Source organism: Haliotis cracherodii, unplaced genomic scaffold (genome assembly GCF_022045235.1).
Source record: "Haliotis cracherodii isolate W230 unplaced genomic scaffold, xgHalCrac1.p SCAF_1, whole genome shotgun sequence".
Classification (NCBI taxonomy): Eukaryota; Metazoa; Mollusca; class Gastropoda; order Lepetellida; family Haliotidae; genus Haliotis; species Haliotis cracherodii.
Window position 1 is genome coordinate 37,357,777 of NW_027266264.1, and position 24,226 is coordinate 37,382,002.

Consider the following 24,226-nt stretch of genomic DNA (forward strand, 5'->3'; position numbering starts at 1 on the left):
TTTTGACACACAATGAAGGTTTAATTGGTGTTGTTTTGCAGCTATCTGCATATCCAGCTGTGGACCTGGTGGTCGTTGTATGCGGCCAAATGTATGCTTGTGTCAAAACAGACAAATCGGACCTTCCTGTTCACGTAAGATCACCATACCTTCAGCTGTATGAAATAATAGTGTCATGGTGTGATATATCAATGTGGATTTTCTTCTTTGTTGATGTTGGAAAATTCCTAAATTCCCCAAACCGGCATAACCTTAAAATGTTTCATATGTTTTCTGTTTATGTGTGCGTAACTTTCAATGATATATTACATGATTATTGACACATTCTCATCTTTTCAATTTTCAGTTCCATATTAATAAGTGTTGCCAATTTGATAGTTGAATCATTGAGCTCTACTTTACAGTGAGAAAAACACACTATGTATTGAACTACACTTGACAATGTGATTCTTGATCACAAATGATCAACACAAGATCTTAAACCACCACATTAATTACTGAGTGCTACAAGAACTTTCTATAAGAATACATAAACATGTTTTCCTTACAGCCTGTAATCAGCCTTGTGTGAATGGAGGACGGTGCATTGGACAAGACCGGTGTTCCTGTCCATATGGCTTCACTGGGAAGCAATGCCAACAAGGTTAGCTTACCATTTACCATCAAGTATGTTACTTACATAAATTTTCAATATGAAATTCCAGCAAGAAGCCTTCAAAACCTGCTGAATTGTTTGCCTCTTGCGTTTTATAGAATTAACAAAAGAATTTCTTTACAACAACTCTTGCACGTTTTGCACTTATTTTTCACAAACTTTACAGTTTGACAGTTTTTGCAACATGTTTCAAGTAACTTATCCTAAAGTTATATTTTCACCTGTGCTCTTCCATTACGAGTGGGTGTATGAAAAATGTTCTGATGGAGCATTGTGTCTTTTAAACATGGTTTTATTTCTGGCGCATGTAATGTGGGCATAGCTCTAATTTCCTTAAGTACATTAAATGTATAAAGCGTTTCACTGCAATTGTTTGACACATTATGGCATATTTGTGCAAATCTGTGTTTAAAAGAGGGTGGACCTTACTGGGCAATATACACCAGTTGAGAACCCATTAAAACCAGACTGTTTGCTATTTTGAGCTATTTACTGCTGACAAAGTACATTTTGTAAATCTATTTCATATTCTGGCTGTATAAACTGCATTTGTAATAAGCCCTTTATTATCTCAACTTAAAGTTGGTTATCTGGTAATATTAAATATTTTGAAGTGAACAATTCATAACCATTTTAGGGCCTCTATTTTTCAGCTATCAATGAACGGAGCTACAGATAAGCAGCGTATTTGCGTAAAATACCCAACAAAAATATTCAAAGTTACTTTCAATTAACTTGCATACAGAAACGCATGCATTCAATGAATAACTCAAATGTATAAAAACAGCTCACGTAAATACCCAATGATGCTTTTTCATAATGCATACAAAGGAACTAATTTCTGAAACACAATAACAAGCTAATTTACTTTCCCAGTCAAGCCTATATATTTAGAACAGTTATATACATCTAAGACATTATTTCATTTTTTTTAAATCTTAAAATGTTAACTAATATTGGGAAAAACCCAAGAGAGTGATGAACAGATGTGTAAAACAATATTCGTTACCCAATGAAAAATTTAATAACCCAGTTAAAATAGAAACCCTTGAGTAAAAACTCAATTGCTCAAAAGGTTATCTTGCGATCAGAATGAATACTACAAATAGTGTTCTGTCAATCTTTAAAGAATGATTGTCACCTCTATGTGGTGTAAAAGTGAAAGCTCACTCACTCAGTGTTGAACATAGATATATTTGAAGAGCACATCCACTTTATTTATGAAATAATATTTTTACAAACTATTTACATTAATTTTACATGGAATTAAAAACAATAAAACACATTAAATCGAGACAGTGAACAGCTTGTACAATATTGGTACATGTCTAGTTAGTAGTCGGGCTCAACATACATGTTGAATTTTGATGGTGATATGACCTTTGCACCATTCTGAAAACTGAAACCTCTTCTACTCTTAACTGTGCCATTTTGTTTCAAAATGTCATGAAATTTGGTATTTGAGTAGTTACTATTTGGCATCAAGACATACAATGGGGATTAGAATATATTGAGAAACCTAATTATGGCCATTACTTCCATTTCCTTCACAACCTGTAATGAAGTTTAGTATTTACTAAGTTACTGGTTTTTATTCATTTTGACCTTGTTTTAACCATACTCATAAGTTTTCCCAAAATGCATTTTTGTCTCCTTATGAGGACATCATAAATTGTTCACTTCATTAGATCAGAGTAAGATGTTAGTATTAACTGAGAAAACATATGAAGATAAATGCTGACAGCAACTTTTCCTTAATAGTGGCTGGCTTTGTTTTTTCAACATTTTAACAGATGAGCTACAGTACCATGGTAGGAGGTTTAAAACATATAATAGAAAGCATCAGGTTCTTACAACTAGCAATTGTGAAGTGCTAATAAAGATTTGAGACTTTCATATTTCATATGAACCAGTAAGTGTTCCATTTGTTTTACTTTTGCATTGTAGATTATCGAACAGGGCCCTGTTTCACCCAGATATCAGACAACATGTGTCGGGGGCAGTTAACTGGTGTTGTTTGCACAAAGATGCTATGTTGTTCAACAATTGGTAAGGCTTGGGGAAGGCCATGCGAACAGTGCCCAACATCAACTCACCCCTGTCGGAGAGGGTACATCCCCAACCCCCAGGGCAACACTTGTATAGGTGAGTACACACAAATGGGGGTATTTTGAAGGGTGATGATCTCCATGGACAAGCTCTTGGGGAGAGCAGCGAAAGACTGTAATTCATTTGAGGATAAGAATCCTATTTGTACATGCTTTAAAACCATCATTTGTTTGGTTTCAAGTTTTGAAAATAATTTCATTATCATTAAATTATTACATCATATTTAACATGAAAGCTTTATATATAATGTTTTCATGAATAGATTATGTTTATATTCTTTATAATGTTGATCAAGTAAGAGACATATTTTGTTTCAACTGACATTCATTTGCAACTGTTATTGACCTTAGAATCATTTTGGACATTGCTTTTCTATGGTGGTTAAGTAAAATCTAAAACCATTTTATGCCTAACTTCAGTGAAAAGAACCATGACCAAAGTTGATTCTCATTGAAAGAACATGTTATTACATGACCCATTCATTAGTTATTTATTTGTCTACTTTTTGTCAGGTTATTCAACAAATGCCAGTAATAGTACAACTTGGATTATGAAACAAAAGTGATTTACATCCAATTGAAAAAGTAATGATAGGCTTCATGTAATATGTTTTTAAAATGACATTATTGTTTCTGTGTGTGTGTGGGGGGGGGGGGGGGGAGGTTTTGAGCAGAATGAAAGTTATTAGTTTCACTATCCTGGAGCAAAATTGAAGGAGTCTTCATATTGTTGCAGATGTTGATGAATGCCAGGCTATCCCCGGTCTGTGTGTGGGCGGCAACTGTGTCAACACCCTGGGGTCTTATCGCTGTGAATGTCGAGAGGGACAGACACAGAATCCCATAACCAAAGTTTGTGAAGGTAAGGAGAGACAATTGCTTTTTACACCAAAAATTGTGGCACAGATTTACATTGTATTTACAAAATGGGGCGGTCGGGTAGCCTAGTGGTTAAAGCGTTCGCTCGTCAAGCCAAAAACCCGGGTTCGATTCCCGACATGGGTACAATGTGTGAAGCCCATTTCTGGTGACCCCCGCCGTGATATTGCTGGAACATTGCTAAAAACGGCGTAAAACCATACTCACTCACTATTTACAAAATATAACACAGTGGTTATTGCAGATGTTCATTAGACACATAGAGCTTGTGTTCAATACCCCACATCAGAAGTTATTGTGTAAATGTGGCCGTTAACACTATGAACTCAGTATACATATCAAAGATCCGTATATCACAATTATAATCACAATATTTCATTTATGGATTTATAACCATTGAAAAGCTATAAGCAACTGTCGCTGAACTCAACATTTGTACTGTTGAAAGAATAATGTACAGTGAATGTACAGTACCGGTTTATGTCAGTCTTATACTGACATGAATGTACAGTACTGGTATATGTCAGTCTTAGACTGACATGAATGTACAGTACTGGTATATGTCAGTCTTAGACTGAAATGAATGTACAGTACCGGTATGTCAGTCTTAGACTGACATGAATGTACAGTACCGGTATATGTCAGTCTTAGACTGACATGAATGTACAGTGCAGGTATACGTCAGTCTTAGACTGACATGAATGTATAGTACCGGTATATGTCAGTCTTGGACTGACATGAATGTACAGTACCGGTATATGTCAGTCTTAGACTGACATGAATGTACAGTACCGGTATATGTCAGTCTTAGACTGAAATGAATGTACAGTACTAGTATATGTCAGTCTTAGACTGACATGAATGTACAGTACCGGTATATGTCAGTCTTAGACTGACATGAATGTACAGTACCGGTATATGTCAGTCTTAGACTGACATGAATGTACAGTAACGGTATATGTCAGTCTTAGACTGAAATGAATGTACAGTACCAGTATATGTCAGTCTTAGACTGACATGAATGTACAGTACCGGTATATGTCAGTCTTAGACTAACATGAATGTACAGTGCAGGTATATGTCAGTCTTAGACTGACATGAATGTACAGTACCGGTATATGTCAGTCTTAGACTGACATGAATGTACAGTACTGGTATATGTCAGTCTTAGACTGACATGAATGTACAGTACCGGTATGTCAGTCTTAGACTGACATGAATGTACAGTACCGGTATATGTCAGTCTTAGACTGAAATGAATGTACAGTACCGGTATATGGTAGTCTTAGACTGACATGAATGTACAGTACTGGTATATGTCAGTCTTAGACTGAAATGAATGTACAGTACCGGTATGTCAGTCTTAGACTGACATGAATGTACAGTGCAGGTATATGTCAGTCTTAGACTGACATGAATGTAAAGTACCGGTATACCCCAGTCTTGGACTGACATGAATGTACAGTACTGGTATATGTCAGTCTTAGACTGACATGAATGTACAGTACCGGTATATGTCAGTCTTAGACTGACATGAATGTACAGTACCGTTATACCCCAGTCTTGGACTGACATGAATGTACAGTACTGGTATATGTCAGTCTTAGACTGACATGAATGTACAGTACCGGTATATGTCAGTCTTAGACTGACATGAATGTACAGTGCAGGTATATGTCAGTCTTAGACTGACATGAATGTACAGTACCGGTATACCCCAGTCTTGGACTGACATGAATGTACAGTACCGGTATATGTCAGTCTTAGACTGACATGAATGTACAGTGCAGGTATATGTCAGTCTTAGACTGACATGAATGTACAGTACCGGTATACCCCAGTCTTGGACTGACATGAATGTACAGTACTGGTATATGTCAGTCTTAGACTGACATGAATGTACAGTGCAGGTATATGTCAGTCTTAGACTGACATGAATGTACAGTACAGGTATATGTCAGTCTTAGACTGACATGAATGTACAGTACCGGTATCTGTCAGTCTTAGATTGAAATGAATGTACAGTACTGGTATATGTCAGTCTTAGACTGACATGAATGTACAGTACCGGTATATGTCAGTCTTAGACTGACATGAATGTACAGTACCGGTATATGTCAGTCTTAGACTGAAATGAATGTACAGTACTGGTATATGTCAGTCTTAGACTGAAATGAAAGTACAGTACCGGTATATGTCAGTCTTAGACTGAAATGAATGTACAGTACAGGTATATGTCAGTCTTAGACTGAAATGAATGTACAGTGCAGGTATATGTCAGTCTTAGACTGACATGAATGTACAGTACCAGTATATGTCAGTCTTAGACTGACATGAATGTACAGTACCGGTATATGTCAGTCTTAGACTGACATGAATGTACAGTACCGGTATATGTCAGTCTTAGACTGACATGAATGTACAGTACCGGTATATGTCAGTCTTAGACTGACATGAATGTACAGTACCAGTATATGTCAGTCTTAGACTGACATGAATGTACAGTACCGGTATATGTCAGTCTTAGACTGACATGAATGTACAGTACCGTTATACCCCAGTCTTGGACTGACATGAATGTACAGTACTGGTATATGTCAGTCTTAGACTGACATGAATGTACAGTACCGGTATATGTCAGTCTTAGACTGACATGAATGTACAGTGCAGGTATATGTCAGTCTTAGACTGACATGAATGTACAGTACAGGTATATGTCAGTCTTAGACTGACATGAATGTACAGTACCGGTATCTGTCAGTCTTAGATTGAAATGAATGTACAGTACTGGTATATGTCAGTCTTAGACTGACATGAATGTACAGTACCGGTATATGTCAGTCTTAGACTGACATGAATGTACAGTACCGGTATATGTCAGTCTTAGACTGAAATGAATGTACAGTACTGGTATATGTCAGTCTTAGACTGAAATGAAAGTACAGTACCGGTATATGTCAGTCTTAGACTGAAAGGAATGTACAGTACAGGTATATGTCAGTCTTAGACTGAAATGAATGTACAGTACCGGTATATGTCAGTCTTAGACTGAAATGAATGTACAATATCCCAGCTCTCGTGTACAACTGAAACACATTATTCCCTTGTTACACACCAGTACAGAATTAAAGGACACCTTCAAATAAAACAGTACTCCAGACGTCCAGCTGACATTTATTTGTGGAGTGTTCTATTCTTGTTAAGCAATATGTAGATGATACTATGCGATCTGCGTTTTAAACCATGAGGGAGACTTCAGAGCTTAGGGGTAATCCTGCCTATTTTGTCTCTTGTGTGGTTCCCCATTGTTGATTAATTGCGTAACATTGTGTAACCGATCCTCCATATGAAGAGACACTGTATGAAATTACCATTCAACAAGTGTTTGCATTTCTGTGTAATTTATATATGAAAGGAGAACCTACTACAAGTAATACCTGATATGATACAATTTGCAAGATAAAGCTGACTTAAAGGTCATAGGTTAGGGTTTCTCAAAATGATACCACCTGAGATAGAAAAACAAATGTGAAATATGACATTTATTTCCAGTTAAACAAGTGCATGCACAAGACATTGACCTCAAAATATTAAGTGTCACAAATGAATTGCAATAAAAGGCTTACCACAATGTCAAAGGATGGATGGTTATAATATTGTTTTTGGTATAATTGATGACTTAAATAGATGGGGGTTTTCCTCACAGAGACATCACAGCAAATGTACACTATAATTTATCATATATGGAGATTTCTTTCAAACTATACAAATGTAACTATTTCACTGCTAAATGATGTAATGTTATGTTATTTTCTCCATCCTTTTTACTTCAGTTCAGCTGGTTTATATATGTATTTGTGAACTGTGCTAAGTAGACTGCTAATAAATGTATCCATCAAATGTATCCATATCCCCCTTTAGAGACCCTCAACTGGTATTCCTTCATCTCGAAATAGCAATAGGTATCAATCTTCACCAATCTACACAGGTGACTAGGTTTCTCTCATAAACAATCCAGAAATGATAACAGAGCTGAATGTAAAAGTTCCTCAGGGCCTTCAATCACTGTCACCACTGTCTTTTTAAGTTGCTGGCTGCTGTAGCAACACATCTGCTAACTATTTGTCTCAGAGCAAACAGAGAAATGGCATAATGATGCTGAAAATTGGCATAATTCTTTTCATTTAAAAAAATATATATGAAGTTGTGTTGTATTATTATTATTCAATTGCAATTATTTAACTTCGAAATTTAATATAATTTTTATATAAGATTTGTTATAACATCTGAGAAAACATTCTTTGGAAGTTGTAACTGAAGATGTTACATTAGATTTAGATTATTTAAAAACTCTGAAACATAAATATGAAATTGAAATTAGCAGGTGACAATTGAATCCCCTGTTGACTATGGAACACAAAAAGTCTTTGCAATTAATTACCATGTTACAAAATTACATCTGGATGCAATATGATTCTCCTGAATATCATTCTAAACATTAAATGAAAAATTAGACAACTACTTCTTGATCCACCAGATTCCCCGACACATGTGTGTACATTAACTTATCCTAGACCTCTACATGTACAAAACATATCTGACAAGATGACCATATGCATTGGTGTACCGGTAAGTGTTAAACTGATGCTATGGTCATCAGGGCCTTATAATCTGTAACGGTTAGTGGGAATCTCAGAGTATTAAATGTGCTGTGAAATAAGAAACATAAGCATAAAGCTGTGATATCATTTTCAGATATAAATGAGTGCGAGATCATTCCACGTATTTGTGAAAACGGACAGTGTACAAACACAGAAGGGAGCTATTTCTGTACCTGTAACCGTGGATACGAACCCAGTCCTGACCGCTCTTCTTGTATTGGTAAGTCTAATTTCATTCATTCTGTTGAAATTTGTCTTAGATCAATTTTTCATGTTATCTTAACTTTGATAACCACTAATTTACATCAGACTTTCATGATCTGATTGTCTTTAGTCCATTGTTTTGTATATAACTATATGTCTTGCTTGTGTATGGTGAATTCTGACCAGCATGTAACTTTTTCCTGATTTTTTCTTCATGTTTGGACTTTGAAATGTGGACTGGATAAGTAGCTGCAAACTTTCACTAAAGGACTGCCACGTTCCATTTATTCCTTGCCTGTGTAGCCCTCTATAATTCTTTTCAGGTGAATTACCAGTATTAAAAAATTGGTTATTTCCCCTTCTTATAAAAAGTACATGAAGTGTGGGCAGTAAGAGTCAGGGGAACTATTTCAGATATTTTAATGGCGTTTTCTGTGGCAATGTGCACATGGCAGTTCCACCTGCGGATACATGCTACATGCAATTGTGCATGCTGTTTTCATTTCTTTCACTTCCTGTACTGGAAACACATGGATTGTAAAAACAACATTAACCCCATGGGTCTTGTGATTTTGGTGTTACATTGAAAATGTGTTAATGTGGTTTTAAAGAGTTAAAGCACAGGCTCTTAGGGGAAGCTCTTTACAATGGAGGGATGTGACACATCCAGGTCAGAGGTCAAATGTAATTAGGAAACCCATTTCAGCCGTAGATGGCTCACACATGCTCTTGTGTAGCTCCGCCAAACCTGGTCAGATTGGATGAAAGTAGACACAGCAGAACAAACTTTCTTTTTTTCACACATAGGGGGTACATATTTTGGGGTACATATTCTCACTCACCAATAACAAGTTCCTGTGTTGTGGATGTACACTTGCAATTCTTAGATTGTTAGTCTCCTATTTGTAATTGTTATTTTACAGTTTTCCTATATGAAGGAGGCATGCTGTAAGCAAACAGTATGTTATACGAAGAGAACATTGACATTTCTACATCTATGACAAGAGTTCTGAAGATAAGAAATAAGGCTGTCATGTGCAACATGTGACCTTAAAAAAGACATCTTTTAGCCACAAGTATCAGTAAACTATATGTCGATAGGGTTTTAGACCTTCTAATGTTTGATAGAAAGGCAGTATATATTGAAATGGGAAAATATAGATTATAAGCAGTTCGGTTTACATCATATTAGAAAAGGTTATGTTAAGATTTTATGTGAGTGCATATGCAAGAAACTTTATGTTAATACATTTGTGGAAGAGTTACTAAGTAGTCAGGATTCAAACGTTTTTCTCTACCAATCATTCACACTATACAGCTAGAATAAATGGCTCAATTTTCAGTATCTAAACAGTATTCTTCTTGTTGATTGTATGTGACAAATGTAGGGCGGTCAGGTAGCCTGGTATATATTGCTGGAATATTGCTAAAAGCGGCGTAAAACCATATTGACTGACTACAAAATGTCAAGTTTCATATTTTTATCACAGATAAATCTCAATTCTCAGTGTTTGTATCCAGTCTATGTACTTCATTACGTCCCTGTACCTATTTGGTAAGGACAGAGACTAAATTTTCAAAAACAATCACTAAAATCTCATCTTCTGCTTTCATAAAGATTAAAGAAACTAGGAACAGTCATTTATCTAGGATTCCAAACTAAGTGTCTTTAGCAGGTATAATGGGTAAAATTGTTATTTTGTTCAAAAGTTGGATTTTTTCAATGTTCTTATTTTCTGAATTACCTAAGTATTTTAAGATTGTGTTTTCCCATTGTGTTCAATACAATGATGTATAACTAACCTTGAAAACCTCTTCCTCCTCACTGCTCCTGTTATCAGTGAAATACAAGTCACCAAGTCATTACATGAGTTAGAATTGGGAAATTATAAATTCTCATTTGGGAATTTTTACTGATATTTTCTGCTCCCATGGGACTGAATATCATCCTGTGACCAGGTGTGTATTAATCCCAGAAGCATGCTGAATGAAGAGTACTGCAGGATATGAAATATCACTGACAAAGTGTCCTGTCATATGCCATATGCTTCATCAGTGTATCCGGTCCAGGGCTACAAAGCATACACGATATCAAAGCTCTCCCAGTGGAGCAAATATGGAGGTTAGAAGGTCACAACACTAGTACTCTGAAATGTCACCTTACATGGGCCAACCCTTATAATGGTTTCTGTATTAAAACACAAAGGAAGGGCAAATTGCAAAGATTTTGGCCAATATCAGCAAAAGAGCCTCCACTCAAAAGAGGAAACTGTCCTAAGTTCATGGTGCCTGTATAGACTATTTAGCCTTCAGGATACCTTCAATATTAGACAAACTGACTGGGGCTGGTGGACATTTCTAGTCAACACAAAGTTCATATGATAAAAATTCAAGTCTGATACATCCAATATTAAACATTGAGACAAAGTCACAAAAACCTCATCATCCACCAAGCCTACGTTGTGGCATGTACAGCATGGCTCCATGGAAAACCGATTTCATGTTTGGAAATATTTACTATATATATATTGAAGGGTTCACTCCAGGAATTTTCTGACATGGGACCTTCATCTGAAAATTTTAGATATTGCAGAGGTACACCCACACTTGCCCATCCAGAACAATGCTAAAATGCCCCATTGTCTTTGAAAATGTAGTTGGGCCTTTTTTCAAATTTAGGGGCTAAAAGCACAAGGCCCCACCCTAGAATAATCCCTATTCTCTGAGTGTAAACCACTTTGAATTTTTATTATATGAACTTTGTGTTGACTAGAAATGCCCACCAGCCCCAGTCAGTTTGTCTAATATTGAAGGTATCCTAAAGGCTAAATAGTCTATACAGGCACCATGAAATTAGGACAGTTTCCTCTTTTGAGTAGAGGCTAGTAGAGGCTCTTTGCTGATATTGGCCAAAATCTTTGCAATTTGCCCTTCCTTTGTGTTTTAATACAGAAACCATTATAAGGGTTGGCCCATGTAAGGTGACATTTCTGAGTACTACGGACCTAGTGTTGTGACCTTCTAACCTCCATATTTGCTCCACTGGGAGAGCTTTGATATTGTGTATGCTTTGTAGCCCTGGACTGGATACACTGATGAAGCATATGGCAGCAATTCAGCCTCCCATTTCATACTATTTTCCTGTGTCATATTTACCAAGTGTGGCACAAAACCTATCAGGGGTGGAGTTTCCTGATATTGCAGTGAAGCTTGACGTTGATTCAATTGAGCATTGCTGTAGAAATTCATGTTCAGATTGTTCACAAGTGTTCTGTCATATCCTTTGGCATAGTTACGTGAAAGCTATTGCCTGTTTGTGACATTGCTGTGTAGGACTTGGTTTTCAAGACTGAAAACATCCCTAGGTTATTATTGTCGCCATATTTCTTATTGTGTTTGACCTGCATTGACATGAAAATTTGGGTTTCAAAACATTCCATTTACGTCTCTCTTGATTTTCAATTCCTAACATGCCATTAAAAACATAACTGCAACCTTGGCTCTTTAGTATAAACTCCAGATATGAATGCGCTTTTGTTTCTCAATCCCACCCACTTAAATAGGAAATAGGCATGTATTATAAAGCGTAAGTTAAACCAATGGGTCACACTAGGCCAAGCACTTTTATGTTCACCCACACTTTTCCATTTATTAAACAAATAAGACAATGTTTCATTTTTAAACAATGCATCTTGCAACAATGGCAAAATAAACAATGTATCCTATTCTTTCATAAACAGCTTAAAACAGTTATAATTTATTGCATGTAGGATAACAATTGTTTGTAAGACGTATATTGTTAACTGAGTGCATATGTTTGCTTTATATCATGTATTTTCTTAAAGTAAAACTTTCCTATGAATATGTAGGATGAATAGATATCCCATTTAAAACTAAAATTAAATAGAGTTGTGATATTAGTAATTCAAGATTATAAATCATGTTACAATCATATTGAGGATTTGTAGTATTTTTCTTGGACAATGTTACCATGAAAAGGATTTTGCAATGTTAAAGTGACTGTTGATGCCACTGTCTTGCTCAAAAGTGGTCACAGTTTGGTGATGTTCTTCGGGTCTTAGGTCACACATCTACCATAGAAATGGTCTTAATGCATTATTTTGTCGATGCACAAATTGGTGTTGATGTGGTGGTCATACCCGATAATGACAATGTTAATTGAGTTCTTACTCCATCTTTCTTTTGGGGTGTGTCTCTCTGTCTCCTGTTACCAAGTATAAATTTGTTACATATATAATGAACCATTGATCAGACAATTGACCAGATATATTCTCAATAACACAACATTTACACCACTTCATATGAAGCAGCAGTTACTTTATCTGCTTTTACACATGACAAAACCCCAGCTTTCACGCCTCACCAAGTAGTTGTACATTGTAACTTGAAGCCTGCAATGTTAAGGTACATTCTTAACCTCCTTTCTTTCTCCATGTGAACAATTTGAAATTCCTTTTGTTTTTCAAAAAAATATTTCTTTACTGGAATGTTAATGTAATGTTAACTTTGTCACGTATACCATAGATATGTCTAGCAATGAGAAGATTCACAACATGAGAACTGTTGGAATGAATTAATGCTGTTTGGTATTCATTTCATTCATTCATTGTGCTGTTGACATGACCAGTACACATGGGTATGTGTTAGACCTGGACTATCAGTCATGTCAGCTTGAGGGACATTCCACATACACTGCAGTGATCCTTTCCTCAGTTTGAAACACACAAATGCAAGGTGCATTGGTGTATTGCCATGCATCATGCTGAATTGTTAATTGTTCATGCTTAATTGTTAAATGTTCAAAACTGATAATGAGTACATCATGGTGGGTGGGTCAGGGTGTCTTGTAGGATTTGGGTATTGACAATCTAGAATATGTTTTGAAGGAATAAGTTTTCATATTCCATCATTGTGTAACTTTAACTTTAGCCTGAATGTGTAAGATAAGAGAGGTAATACATATTGCAATTCATTCCATTAAGGTACAGCAGCACAGTAGACCACATTTACACAAACAAGTGCTCACATCAGGAGAAAGCACAAAAACAATAAATTCATGAATACAATATTTCAGAGGATGGAAAGGTTGCTGTATCATGATGTATGGGTTCAAATATGGAAACAAATGGTAGTGATTGAAGTGATATCATTATTGAAGAAATATATTGGAACAGGACATCTTCATCTTCAAAAAACAGTGCTTCACTGTTGATATTCCGTGACGGTTGTGTATTTAATTTACTTGATTTGTTAAATCTAGTAACCTTAGTTTTGTCTCCATTTATTTTTAATTTGTTATTAATGCAGAAGACATTAATGTTATCATGTGGGTATTGGAGGTTTGTGGGGTCTGACTGCAAATAATACTAAATCATCTGCAAATGATAAGTGACAAATGTTGAGATGATGTAGATCATTACATATTTGCTTGGAATTGAGTTCTTGTTGAAGATCATATTGACAAGAGTGTGCATCAGGATACAATCTTGTCTCATCCCAATGTTGGATGGGAATGTTTGTGACATTCTCTTACAAATTTTTACTCTATATGTAATATCAGTAAAAATCTTATTCTAAGAAAACACTAAGTCTACGTATCTGAGACATTTATCTGATCATAGCAACAAAATCGATTTCAAATATTTTCATGCCAGTAAAATAAAATTTTAAAAAATTAAAAGAAAAGACTAAGAGTGCGGATAAAATATTTATGAATTGTTGACAATGTTTCAGCATCATCTTCTCAATTAGTGAGCTGATGTTTTTGGTATTATTATTGATCATGGTAGCTATGTTGAGAATTAATCTTTTCTTTGCTTAACATTAATAGGAAATCAAATTTCTGAGACACCCAGTGACTGAGCTGGAACTGTGTGTAGATGATAACGGTGTACCCAGTGACTGAGCTGGAATTATGTGTAGATGATAACGGTGTACTCTGGGGAACATCATCTGAACTCATCTTTGGTTGTTGTGACAGTGTTGCAAAATTAGAAATATCTTACACAACAGAAACTGATGTATACCTCGATAATGTTTCACAAAGTTTACCACTTAAAAATTATATTGCATTGATAAATTACTGTTCCTCATATCAAACAAACCCTATTATACAGCCATACAACCATTACTTAATAGCTAATTTAGCTAATTTGGATTGTAACTCATGATCAAGTGTGCCTTGGTGCCTTGCTATGTTCAGGCTCATACACAAATAGAGTCCTCTATCTGTTGCCTGTTATCACTGATATCTGATAAACAGTGTTGGAAATTGGCACTAGTCCGGTAGTCCTTGCCAGACTGCTATTAATACACAATACACAACACTCTGGGAGTATGGGTTCGAATCTCAGATGGGGGCTCAATCCCAAAAGTACTAGAATCTGTACTTTACTAAGAAAGTCTTATCCTAAATATAGCATTTGTTATATCTGACCTCTTTCTGAATGGCGTTGTATATTCAGTGATAGAGTATCTAGTCAGTGAAATTATATAAAGCCTGTGTTCTGACAAGTAACTCACTTGTACAGGGTTACCAAGTTAGTTTCTATTTATTTATTTATTATTTACTATTCATTTATGACTTTTGGACACTATAAATATATAATGATAATAGTGATATGTTTATTGCTGTTATTCTTTAAATAGTATCAGTAACTAATAACCGAGGATACAAGGGTGGATCCAGTCATCTAAGCCACCGCAAGTTGCTGTGTAGACCTGCATCCCTTTAGGATGCCAGAAACTTAATGGAAAACATCTAAGGCCTGCATCACATTAGGCCTTCCTCCCACACCAATATGACCTGCTGTGATGTAACTGAAAATACTGTTCAAAGCTCACTTACTTATGGTGGTAGTAATAATAGGAGTGCCATTGTTATGGTATTGTGTCATCTGTAATTGTTACTCAAAACTTCTATTTTTCCAGACGTGAAACAGGGCTATTGCTACACAAGTGTCATCAACTTGAACTGTCAGAGTCGAATCTCAGAAAAAACATCATTCCAGGACTGTTGCTGTATGCTGGGAAAAGGCTGGGGAACAGGGGAGCAATACTGCCAACCCTGTCCACTCAAAGACACAAGTAAGAATAGTGTACACTATTTCCTGTTTTAGATGCCGGTCATCCTCTAATTGCTACTGGGCATCCTCTAATTGCTGCTGGGTCATATGCTCTGTCAAATAAACAGAAGCCAGATCCCGGGTCTCTAATACTGTGCTATGTTGGTGATTAGTTATCTTCGTTTCCTGCAAATGTACCCACAAAGTGTGACTGTAACAGTTGGTATTCAGTAAGGTTATGAGTTGCTACTGGTGCCAGCATTTAACAGAATAGACGCTGAGCATCTAAAAGATGCCGGGCTTGCTTGAAAATAATATACGCCCAGGCATCTAATGGAGGAAATAGGGTAAACTGAAACAGTGTATCCATTGTAGTTCAAGAACAATATCATAGTGGCCCAGGAACAATAGTGTGACAAAGGCATGGGAATAAGTAGTACCATTGGGGAAAAGAGAACCAATACTTTACCAATAGTCATAGTGTTTTCCATATTCTTTTTGCAGAGTTACGAATCACATTATAAGGAATAAGGTGAGGTGGGGAATAAAGTAATAGCATTATCCAGTGAAGTACTAAGGCATAAAATAATAGCATTATCCAGTGAGGTAGGGTGGAATAAAGTAATAGCATTATCCAGTGAGGTAGGGTGGAATAAAGTAATAGCATTATCCAGTGAGGTAGGGTGGAATAAAGTAATAGCATTATCCAGTGAGGAAGTGTGAAATAAAGTAATAGCATTATCAAGTGAGGTAGGTTGGAATAAAGTAATAGCATTATCCAGTGAGGAAGTGTGGAATAAAGTAATAGCATTATCCAGTGAGATACTAAGGAATAAAGTGATAGCATTATCCAGTGAGGTAGGGTGGAATAAAGTAATAGCATTATCCAGTGAGGAAGTGTGGAATAAAGTAATAGCATTATCCAGTGAGATACTGAGGAATAAAGTAATAGCATTATCCAGTGAGGTAGGGTGGAATAAAGTAATAGCATTATCCAGTGAGATACTGAGGAATAAAGTAATAGCATTATCCAGTGAGGTAGGGTGGAATAAAGTAATTTCATTATCCAGTGAAATTCTTGGGCATAAGGTAATAGCATTATCCAGTGAGGAAGTGTGGAATAGAGTAATAGCATAATCCAGTGAGGAAGTGTGGAATAAAGTAATAGCATTATCCAATGAGGAAGTGTGGAATAAAGTAATAGCATTATCCAATGAGGAAGTGTGGAATAATGTAATAGTAAACTGAGGGGCAGCCTTCATTGAACCAATTTATTTTTACACAAAATGACCCAGCCACAGATTACTTTTAATAAGGAATGTATTAAATTTGATTATGTCAATATAACCATCACTCATTCTTGCAACAGTTTGTAACTGTTGCAGGAATCAGATATGGTTAAATAGTTAGTAATAGTGTCGTTATGTTTCATCATTTGACTACAGCATAACAATTGTTCTTCTGTTTTTGAAAACATTGCAATTGTACTCACACAAGACACAATAAAGTATTCAATGAAGAAAAGGTGTTTCCTAATTAGTGAAATGTCACACAAAGTATAATGTAAGTGGCCAGGGTAGGTCCTGACTACTTCAATAAACCCCAGGCTCTGAGTGCATGATACAGCATTCAGCTTTCATGTCAATTCAACCGCCATGTATGCGCAACATGTGTGCCTCATAGCCCTAGATCTTCATACATGTGGGGAACTGGGAGTAAGTGTATTCAACAATCAAATTCGGAGATGTGGAAATAATTTTACTATTTGGCCACAGCAATATGCCCAACACTGCAGTCACAGCGTGTGATGTGAATGACATTCGACAACTAACAAGTTTTCTGCAACAGCACGACATCTGTGCCCAGTGTTCCATTGACCCTTGGCACCCATTTTCCCTCAAAGTGCCCTGAACCATCTGTGTTTAAGATATAACTTGACATGTTTACATGTAGAATTGACTGTGCTTGCATTCACAAAACCCTCTCCACATTTCCTACATTACCCTGTTAGCACTGAGCTTGCAATATTGTTATAGCTGAAACAGCTGAGGTTGTGACAGTTGTTCATATGTTGTATTTACCATAATGAAATTGTGTTAAATATTCTTTATATTTGAAAGGTCTCATCTCATCTCATTAGACAATGTTAATACCCTCCATAGCACTACAAAATGTACAGAATATAAATATTAGAAATCCTATATAATTAATAAGAGTTCTTCTCATATCAATATTTAACCACCATCATAATAATGGTAATATTAGAATAAGAAACGTGCATCTGGGTAAGCAATCTTGTGAAAAAACTTGATTAAGGGAGGTGTTCATTATTATATGAATGTGTTCCAGTAGAAATGTAAATATTTGCTTCCACATGTATGTAAGTATACCGCGCATCGATGTACATATTAACAAACTCCGTTTCATGAGGGAAAGCTATAGGCTGCTGGCTGCTGAAAAAACTCACAAAAGTTCCGGTTGTGTGCGCAACATATACCTTCAGTATTATATTTATTTCACTGTGAATTTATTAGGCTAAAAAAATAATAGTCTTGGTTCTCAGGCACCACCCGCATCATCATAAAGTCTGCCGCACATTTTGTTTTTATTTCCAAATTCAAAAAAATCGAAAAAAGCGTAATACAATACATAATATAATACTTAAACACAATGCACAAAAATAATGGAAAATGGAAACAAAAACGAAACGTGCAATGAACTTTATGATGATGTGGGCGGTGCCTGAGAACCGAGACCATTGTTTAATTCAGCCTTATTTGTATTTGATAATCTGTCAAATATATGTTCTCTACATCAATGAGTGATTTCTGAGAAATAAACATTGTTTGGTTCTTTTCATTATCCACAAAAAACTTCATATAGGATTAACATACTAAAAGAGAAGATATCCAGTGACACAACAAATACGACAAAGGCAAGTCTTCAGTATGCAAAAGCTGTCAGGAAGATCTAACAAATTTCATACAGCATTACCATACTGTAACACACACAGAACACACACAAAACTGTAATCCTATTAATCATAGAGATAAGGCTAATTACTCCACTGAGTAGGACTGTTCCATAATAGCTGTGGGTATTGCCCTAATTAACCTTCTACTCCACTGTCAAACAACTGGCTGTCTAACACATGGGAGATAACCCTCAGTCTCAATCAATGTCCACAAATGTCTCATGTCTAATGATTGAATGTATTTGTGTATTCATACCTCATTGATAAGTTTTTTGTTCTTAGAAAAACAGGCACAAGGTGTCTGACAAACCGAGAGCTATCTTGTGCATTTCTGTTGAAAAATCTGTACCCTTCAAATGTCTTTATTGGGTTGCAGAATTAGATGTGTTATACGTTATACTCTTTCAGAAAGAAAAAGAAAGAATTTAATTCCTTTTCTTTTATAACTTCTTTGATAGGCGTTTAGAAGTTGAGTACTAAGTAAGGATAAGAATTCATGGATGGACAACTTCTTTATTACAATTAAGAGCAACTTTGTTTATCACTTGCTTGATAACAGTGTTAGAACCTACACCGAAATGTCGCTCTTAATTGTAATAAAGAAGTTGTTCATCCATAAATTCTTATCCTTACTTTTCTTTTATAGTTTACACCATATTCTATGTTGAATTGAAATGGTGAATACAAATGCTCACTATTTTGTCTGTAAAAATCACTCTCAGACTTTGTTCTAAAGGTTTGTGCATGGATTTTGAGACCATATGGTTAAGTATGTAATCTTACTGACTACTGACTTGTGACCCCCCTTCACGCCCTTCCCCCCTTCCCCCCACCACCAACCACCCACCCCACACACCTCCATAGTAGCCCACACTATTGCAATAGTATTGTGATTATTGTCATATGGTTAAGTATGTATTATAGGTTACTGGCATTTCTGTGGTTATAATCACTCAAGTTTTTCACTCTCTCAATAAGGCCTTTCATACTTTCTCTATTACATTTGTCTCTTTGGTTTTGCATTTTAGATTCTGATTCGCAAACATTTTTGCTGAGTAGGCCAAAAATGTAATGTCCCAAATCTTACTGACTACTGACTTGTGACCCCCCCTTCCCCCCACCATCAACCACCCACCCCAACACACCTCCATGAAGTATGAAGACTAGGGGTAACTAATGGGGCTACTTTAACTTTTTTAACTGTTGTATTGCAATACTAGCCGACACTATTGCAATAGTATTGTGATTATTGTCAACTATGGCAATAGTATTGTCATTATTGTTAACTATTGCAATAGTATTGTGATTATTGTCAACTATTGCAAATTTGCAATAGTATTGTGATTATTGTCAACTATTGCAATAGTATTGTGATTATTGTCAACTATTGCAATAGTATTGTAAAAGTAGTTACCCAACTTTAAGGCTTGATATTCATATTATTCATTGTAATAGAAATGAATAAAGTATTGCTGACAATTTCAAAGTCCGTCATTTTCCTCCCTGTGGCAAACTCAACACAAAGGGAAGTAACACTAATCTGAAGTAGTTGTAATCCTTGCTAACCGACACACAAGCAGGTTTGAAATTGACATAATTTGTGTTTTATTTATGACTAATTGAAACTATTGAAACAATTGATTGGATGTTTGATATATATATTTAACATATGATAAGGATTCCCTAAATAAATGTTAATGTACAAAATCCCATTTCTAATTTGTGAATTAGTAATTTAATGTATGGTTATGAAGTGAGAAAGCTTTCAGATGGCCTGCAGAATAGTAAATCTGGGTGTCAATGATGGAATAATTTAGCATTGATATATCAACTGAAAAGTATCATGATATATCAATATATTGATTGATAATAATCTTATTTATTCTGTAAGTGCATAGATACAAATGACCTACATAGAGCTTCAATTCATTAATATTATGCTGAATATAAACTGAGTGATCCAGTAAATGTTTAAAATGGAATTATCTTCCATTTCACTGTCCATTTTAACCATGGTAATCTTGATAAATGTAAATGTGTCTGTGGCAGTGAATTATTATTTTAGTATTGGTTTCCTACAGGTTGAAATAGAGTTGATCTATGTGACATTTCTGCAGGTGGAGTCATTTAGCATTGTCTGTATAGTGCCAATGTAGCAACACAAATTAATTAAAGCATCAGTTACCTTATCAGACAGGCCCACACTGTGTAGTCTATCTGTTTCATTCAAGGTGAAATTGCAAAAACATTACCTGTTGCAATCCATTTATATTTCTTTTATTTGTCTTCTGCTACCTTGCTGGTGGTCATCTTTGAAAGAAAGACCTTTTCTTGGAAGAGTTGATCAAGGGAGATCATTTTTGGGAGCAATGGATTGACATTATCTCCCTTAGTTTTATCTTTTCTGGTTTGTAATGTTTGTGTGTGTTTCATTTTGTTGAAGGAATTAGTTTGGTGCAGGTGGTAGGGGAGGAGAGGGTGGGGCTTTGGATATCTCCTAGACTATTTATTCTGTACATGAATACCTTTCTTGATAAGTATCTTGTTTTTCTCAATCCCAAATTTGGAAATATGTGCCATTAGCCTTTGACAAAATGGATAACACATTAATATCAGTTTTGATCAATATTTATGAAAACATCTTTGCTCACCAGACAAGCTCGGTTGTGACGGAAGCATGTGACATCATATATTATATCATGACTCATCCATGATGAGTTCATAGCATTCCACTGTCCTGTCTGTCACACAACATTTAGAGTTTACATAGAGATAGAGAAAGAGGACTTCAGAAACTTAAGTATTTTACAATGTCAATACATCTCCAAATTTGAGATATCACTTTTGTAAACAAAAACAATTAAAAATTCACCTTAGTTAATCTTACTTTCTCTACTAAAGACTAAATCAATTTAACCAATTTTTCCCCCACAATTTCATCAGGCTTTTGTTTCAATAATTTGAATCAAAATTTCACAAATTTAAAATATGTCCAATAATGTTAACAGTTCAAAGTAGGTCAGTATAGGAAAAGAAGTAACCTGCTTGACTTATTTCACCTGAACAACAATGTTTCAATGGGATAAATATGAAATAGAAAAAGAGTCTTGAAAATATATTTTAGTTGATGAATTTAGTTAGAGCATTATAAATGAGCTGAGAGACATTACAACAGCACAAGAAGATATAAGGTTAAAGTCCTGTTTTTCTAATTGTTGTGTCTATTTACTCAAGATTATATTTATTCTGGTTTGAAGTCAAAATATGGCAACCACTCTACTACCATGCGTGCACCAAAACACACTCCCTGCCTCCACTTGCCAGAATGTTTTGGAGGTTTCTGTTTCAGGTGTCAAGGTATTTGTTTTAACTTCATTTTGTTGGATTGATGGACAAAGTGATCATCATTACAGTTAGTATTAAACAGGCTGTGTGGTTGATCAGAGGGAAACAGTGTATTTCACTCTTTAAATATCTTCATAAATGTCCCCACCCCAGATAACATCCTTACCAGTGGCCTGTGTGGCAGTAGCGTGAAATGTCTCCACCCTAGATAACATCCTTACCAGTGACCTGTGTGGCAATACCGTGAAATGTCCCCACCCTAGATAACATCCTTACCAGTGGCCTGTGTGGCAGTACCGTGAAATGTCCCCACCCTAGATAACATCCTTACCAGTTGCCTGTGTGGCAGTAGCGTGAAATGTCTCCACCCTAGATAACATCCTTACCAGTGGCCTGTGTGGCAGTAGCGTGAAATGTCTCCACCCTAGATAACATCCTTACCAGTGACCTGTGTGGCAATACCGTGAAATGTCTCCACCCCAGATAACATCCTTACAAGTAGCCTGTGTGGCAGTAGCGTGAAATGTCCCCACCCTAGATGGTATCCCAGCCAGTTGCCTGTGTGGCAGTAGCGTGAAATGTCTCCACCCTAGATAACATCCTTACCAGTGGCCTGTGTGGCAGTAGCGTGAAATGTCTCCACCCTAGATAACATCCTTACCAGTGACCTGTGTGGCAGTACTGTGAAATGTCTCCACCCTAAATAACATCCTTACCAGTGGCCTGTGTGGCAGTAGCGTGAAATCTCCCCACCCTAGATGGTATCCCAACCAGTGGTCTGTGTGGCAGTAGCGTGAAATGTCCCCACCCTAGATGGTATCCCAACCAGTGGCCTTGTAAGCCCTTCTAATATGGACTGGTTATTGGCTGTTTTTGCTTATGCTGATCTTGTATCTTTCAATTAAATTTTTAATTTACCATTATCTGATCCAGAAAAAGCAATAAACTTCCCAAGTCGGAGGCTGCAGATTGAAGTTAGTATCCTGGTCAGGAACAAGGTGGCCAGTGAGGTATCACCGGCCTCAACATGTGCATGAGTGTATTGGCGGATATGATGTTATATTTTGTACAAGTGTGAGTCAAAATGTGGAGTTGCTTCATGTCTGCCACATGACAAAAGCACTGTGCCACCTTGGAAACCCAGTTCAGAGTGGGAACATTTATCCTTCACATATCAGCAAGGACTCCCAACTTGCCTCTATTACTGTTGGAAGAGAAGTAATCAAACTTCATAAGAGTTCATGTGTTCTAAGTACACAAGATATATTGTATTGATTTACAGATATTTTCAAAATATATTCTAATGTGTATTGTATATTAAAGCAGCAATGTAAATGGGGATAGCTGAAGGGTTTGCCTGTATTTGACCTCCACTGGCACCACACTTTGTTTTTGAAAACATACAGTACTTGGGTATTTCAGGGATTTCATGTCATGTATTCTCCTAAACAATTCTGAAAAAATTGTTGGGTACATTGATATGTCAAGGTCATCATCAAGTCATAGTTTGTTTTTAGTTTATTTTAGTTTTGTGAACAAAATTGTGATTTTAAACCTTTCTTCCCAGAAGAATTTCCTTGTAAATTCATCTACCAGTATATTTTAACTGGGGCATCTTTCCTCTCATCACATTGGTATTCTACTTGTTCACATGGTGGTGTTCAAAACTCACTTTTTTAAAATTCCATGAAATGATCAAAGAAGAAGGAGCCTATAGGAGAGACTTTATAGAAGACATGAGCTTATTAGTTCCTATAGCTTGTTAGACTGAACCCTCATCTCGAAAACAATTAGTTATTTACACAACCAACTGCTTTCTTCATCCGGAAATTCAGCTTCCGGACCAGAAGGGGATGAAAAGGAACAAGTTGATAAAGAAACATAATTGTTGACCCTTCAGACCTAAAAGAAAGAATTATCAGCTGTGGGACAAATCAGCAATCAGCCAGGTGTTGACTTCCTGTGCATTGAGCTATTATTTCAAAAACATAAAGCAGCATAATACATGAATGTTTACAGCTTGTGAGTTAGTCACATCTAATGTCTTTCTGGTGTGCAGATATTAGCCAACATAAGAAGCATTCCTGTTGGGATGGGAAAGGGGACATGGGTTGCCCAGATGTCTAAGGTACCTTGATTTGCTGTGCAGAGTTGCGTCCCTTGGGTACGCCATAAACTTATGATCGTGGGTTCGAATCCCAGTTCGCCCAATTATGTTTCTAGGTTTGTCAGCACCATACCCGTGCTCATGGGTTTCACCGAAGTGGGAAACGTCTAAGACCTGCATCACTTTGGGCTTTCCTCCCACATTAAGC

At 36.2% G+C, this 24,226-nt stretch overlaps 1 protein-coding gene across 1 annotated transcript in view; it reads left to right on the top strand.

Moving 5' to 3' along the window:
* LOC139477313 (fibrillin-2-like) overlaps positions 1-24,226 on the top strand; it is a 98,695-nt gene that overhangs the window by 12,730 nt on the left and 61,739 nt on the right. Inside the window, exons 3-8 of the mRNA XM_071259869.1 lie at positions 42-134; positions 551-643; positions 2,603-2,800; positions 3,500-3,625; positions 8,398-8,523; positions 15,459-15,614. Coding sequence (XP_071115970.1) covers positions 42-134; positions 551-643; positions 2,603-2,800; positions 3,500-3,625; positions 8,398-8,523; positions 15,459-15,614 — 792 coding nt within the window. The remainder of the gene's footprint in view (positions 1-41; positions 135-550; positions 644-2,602; positions 2,801-3,499; positions 3,626-8,397; positions 8,524-15,458; positions 15,615-24,226) is intronic.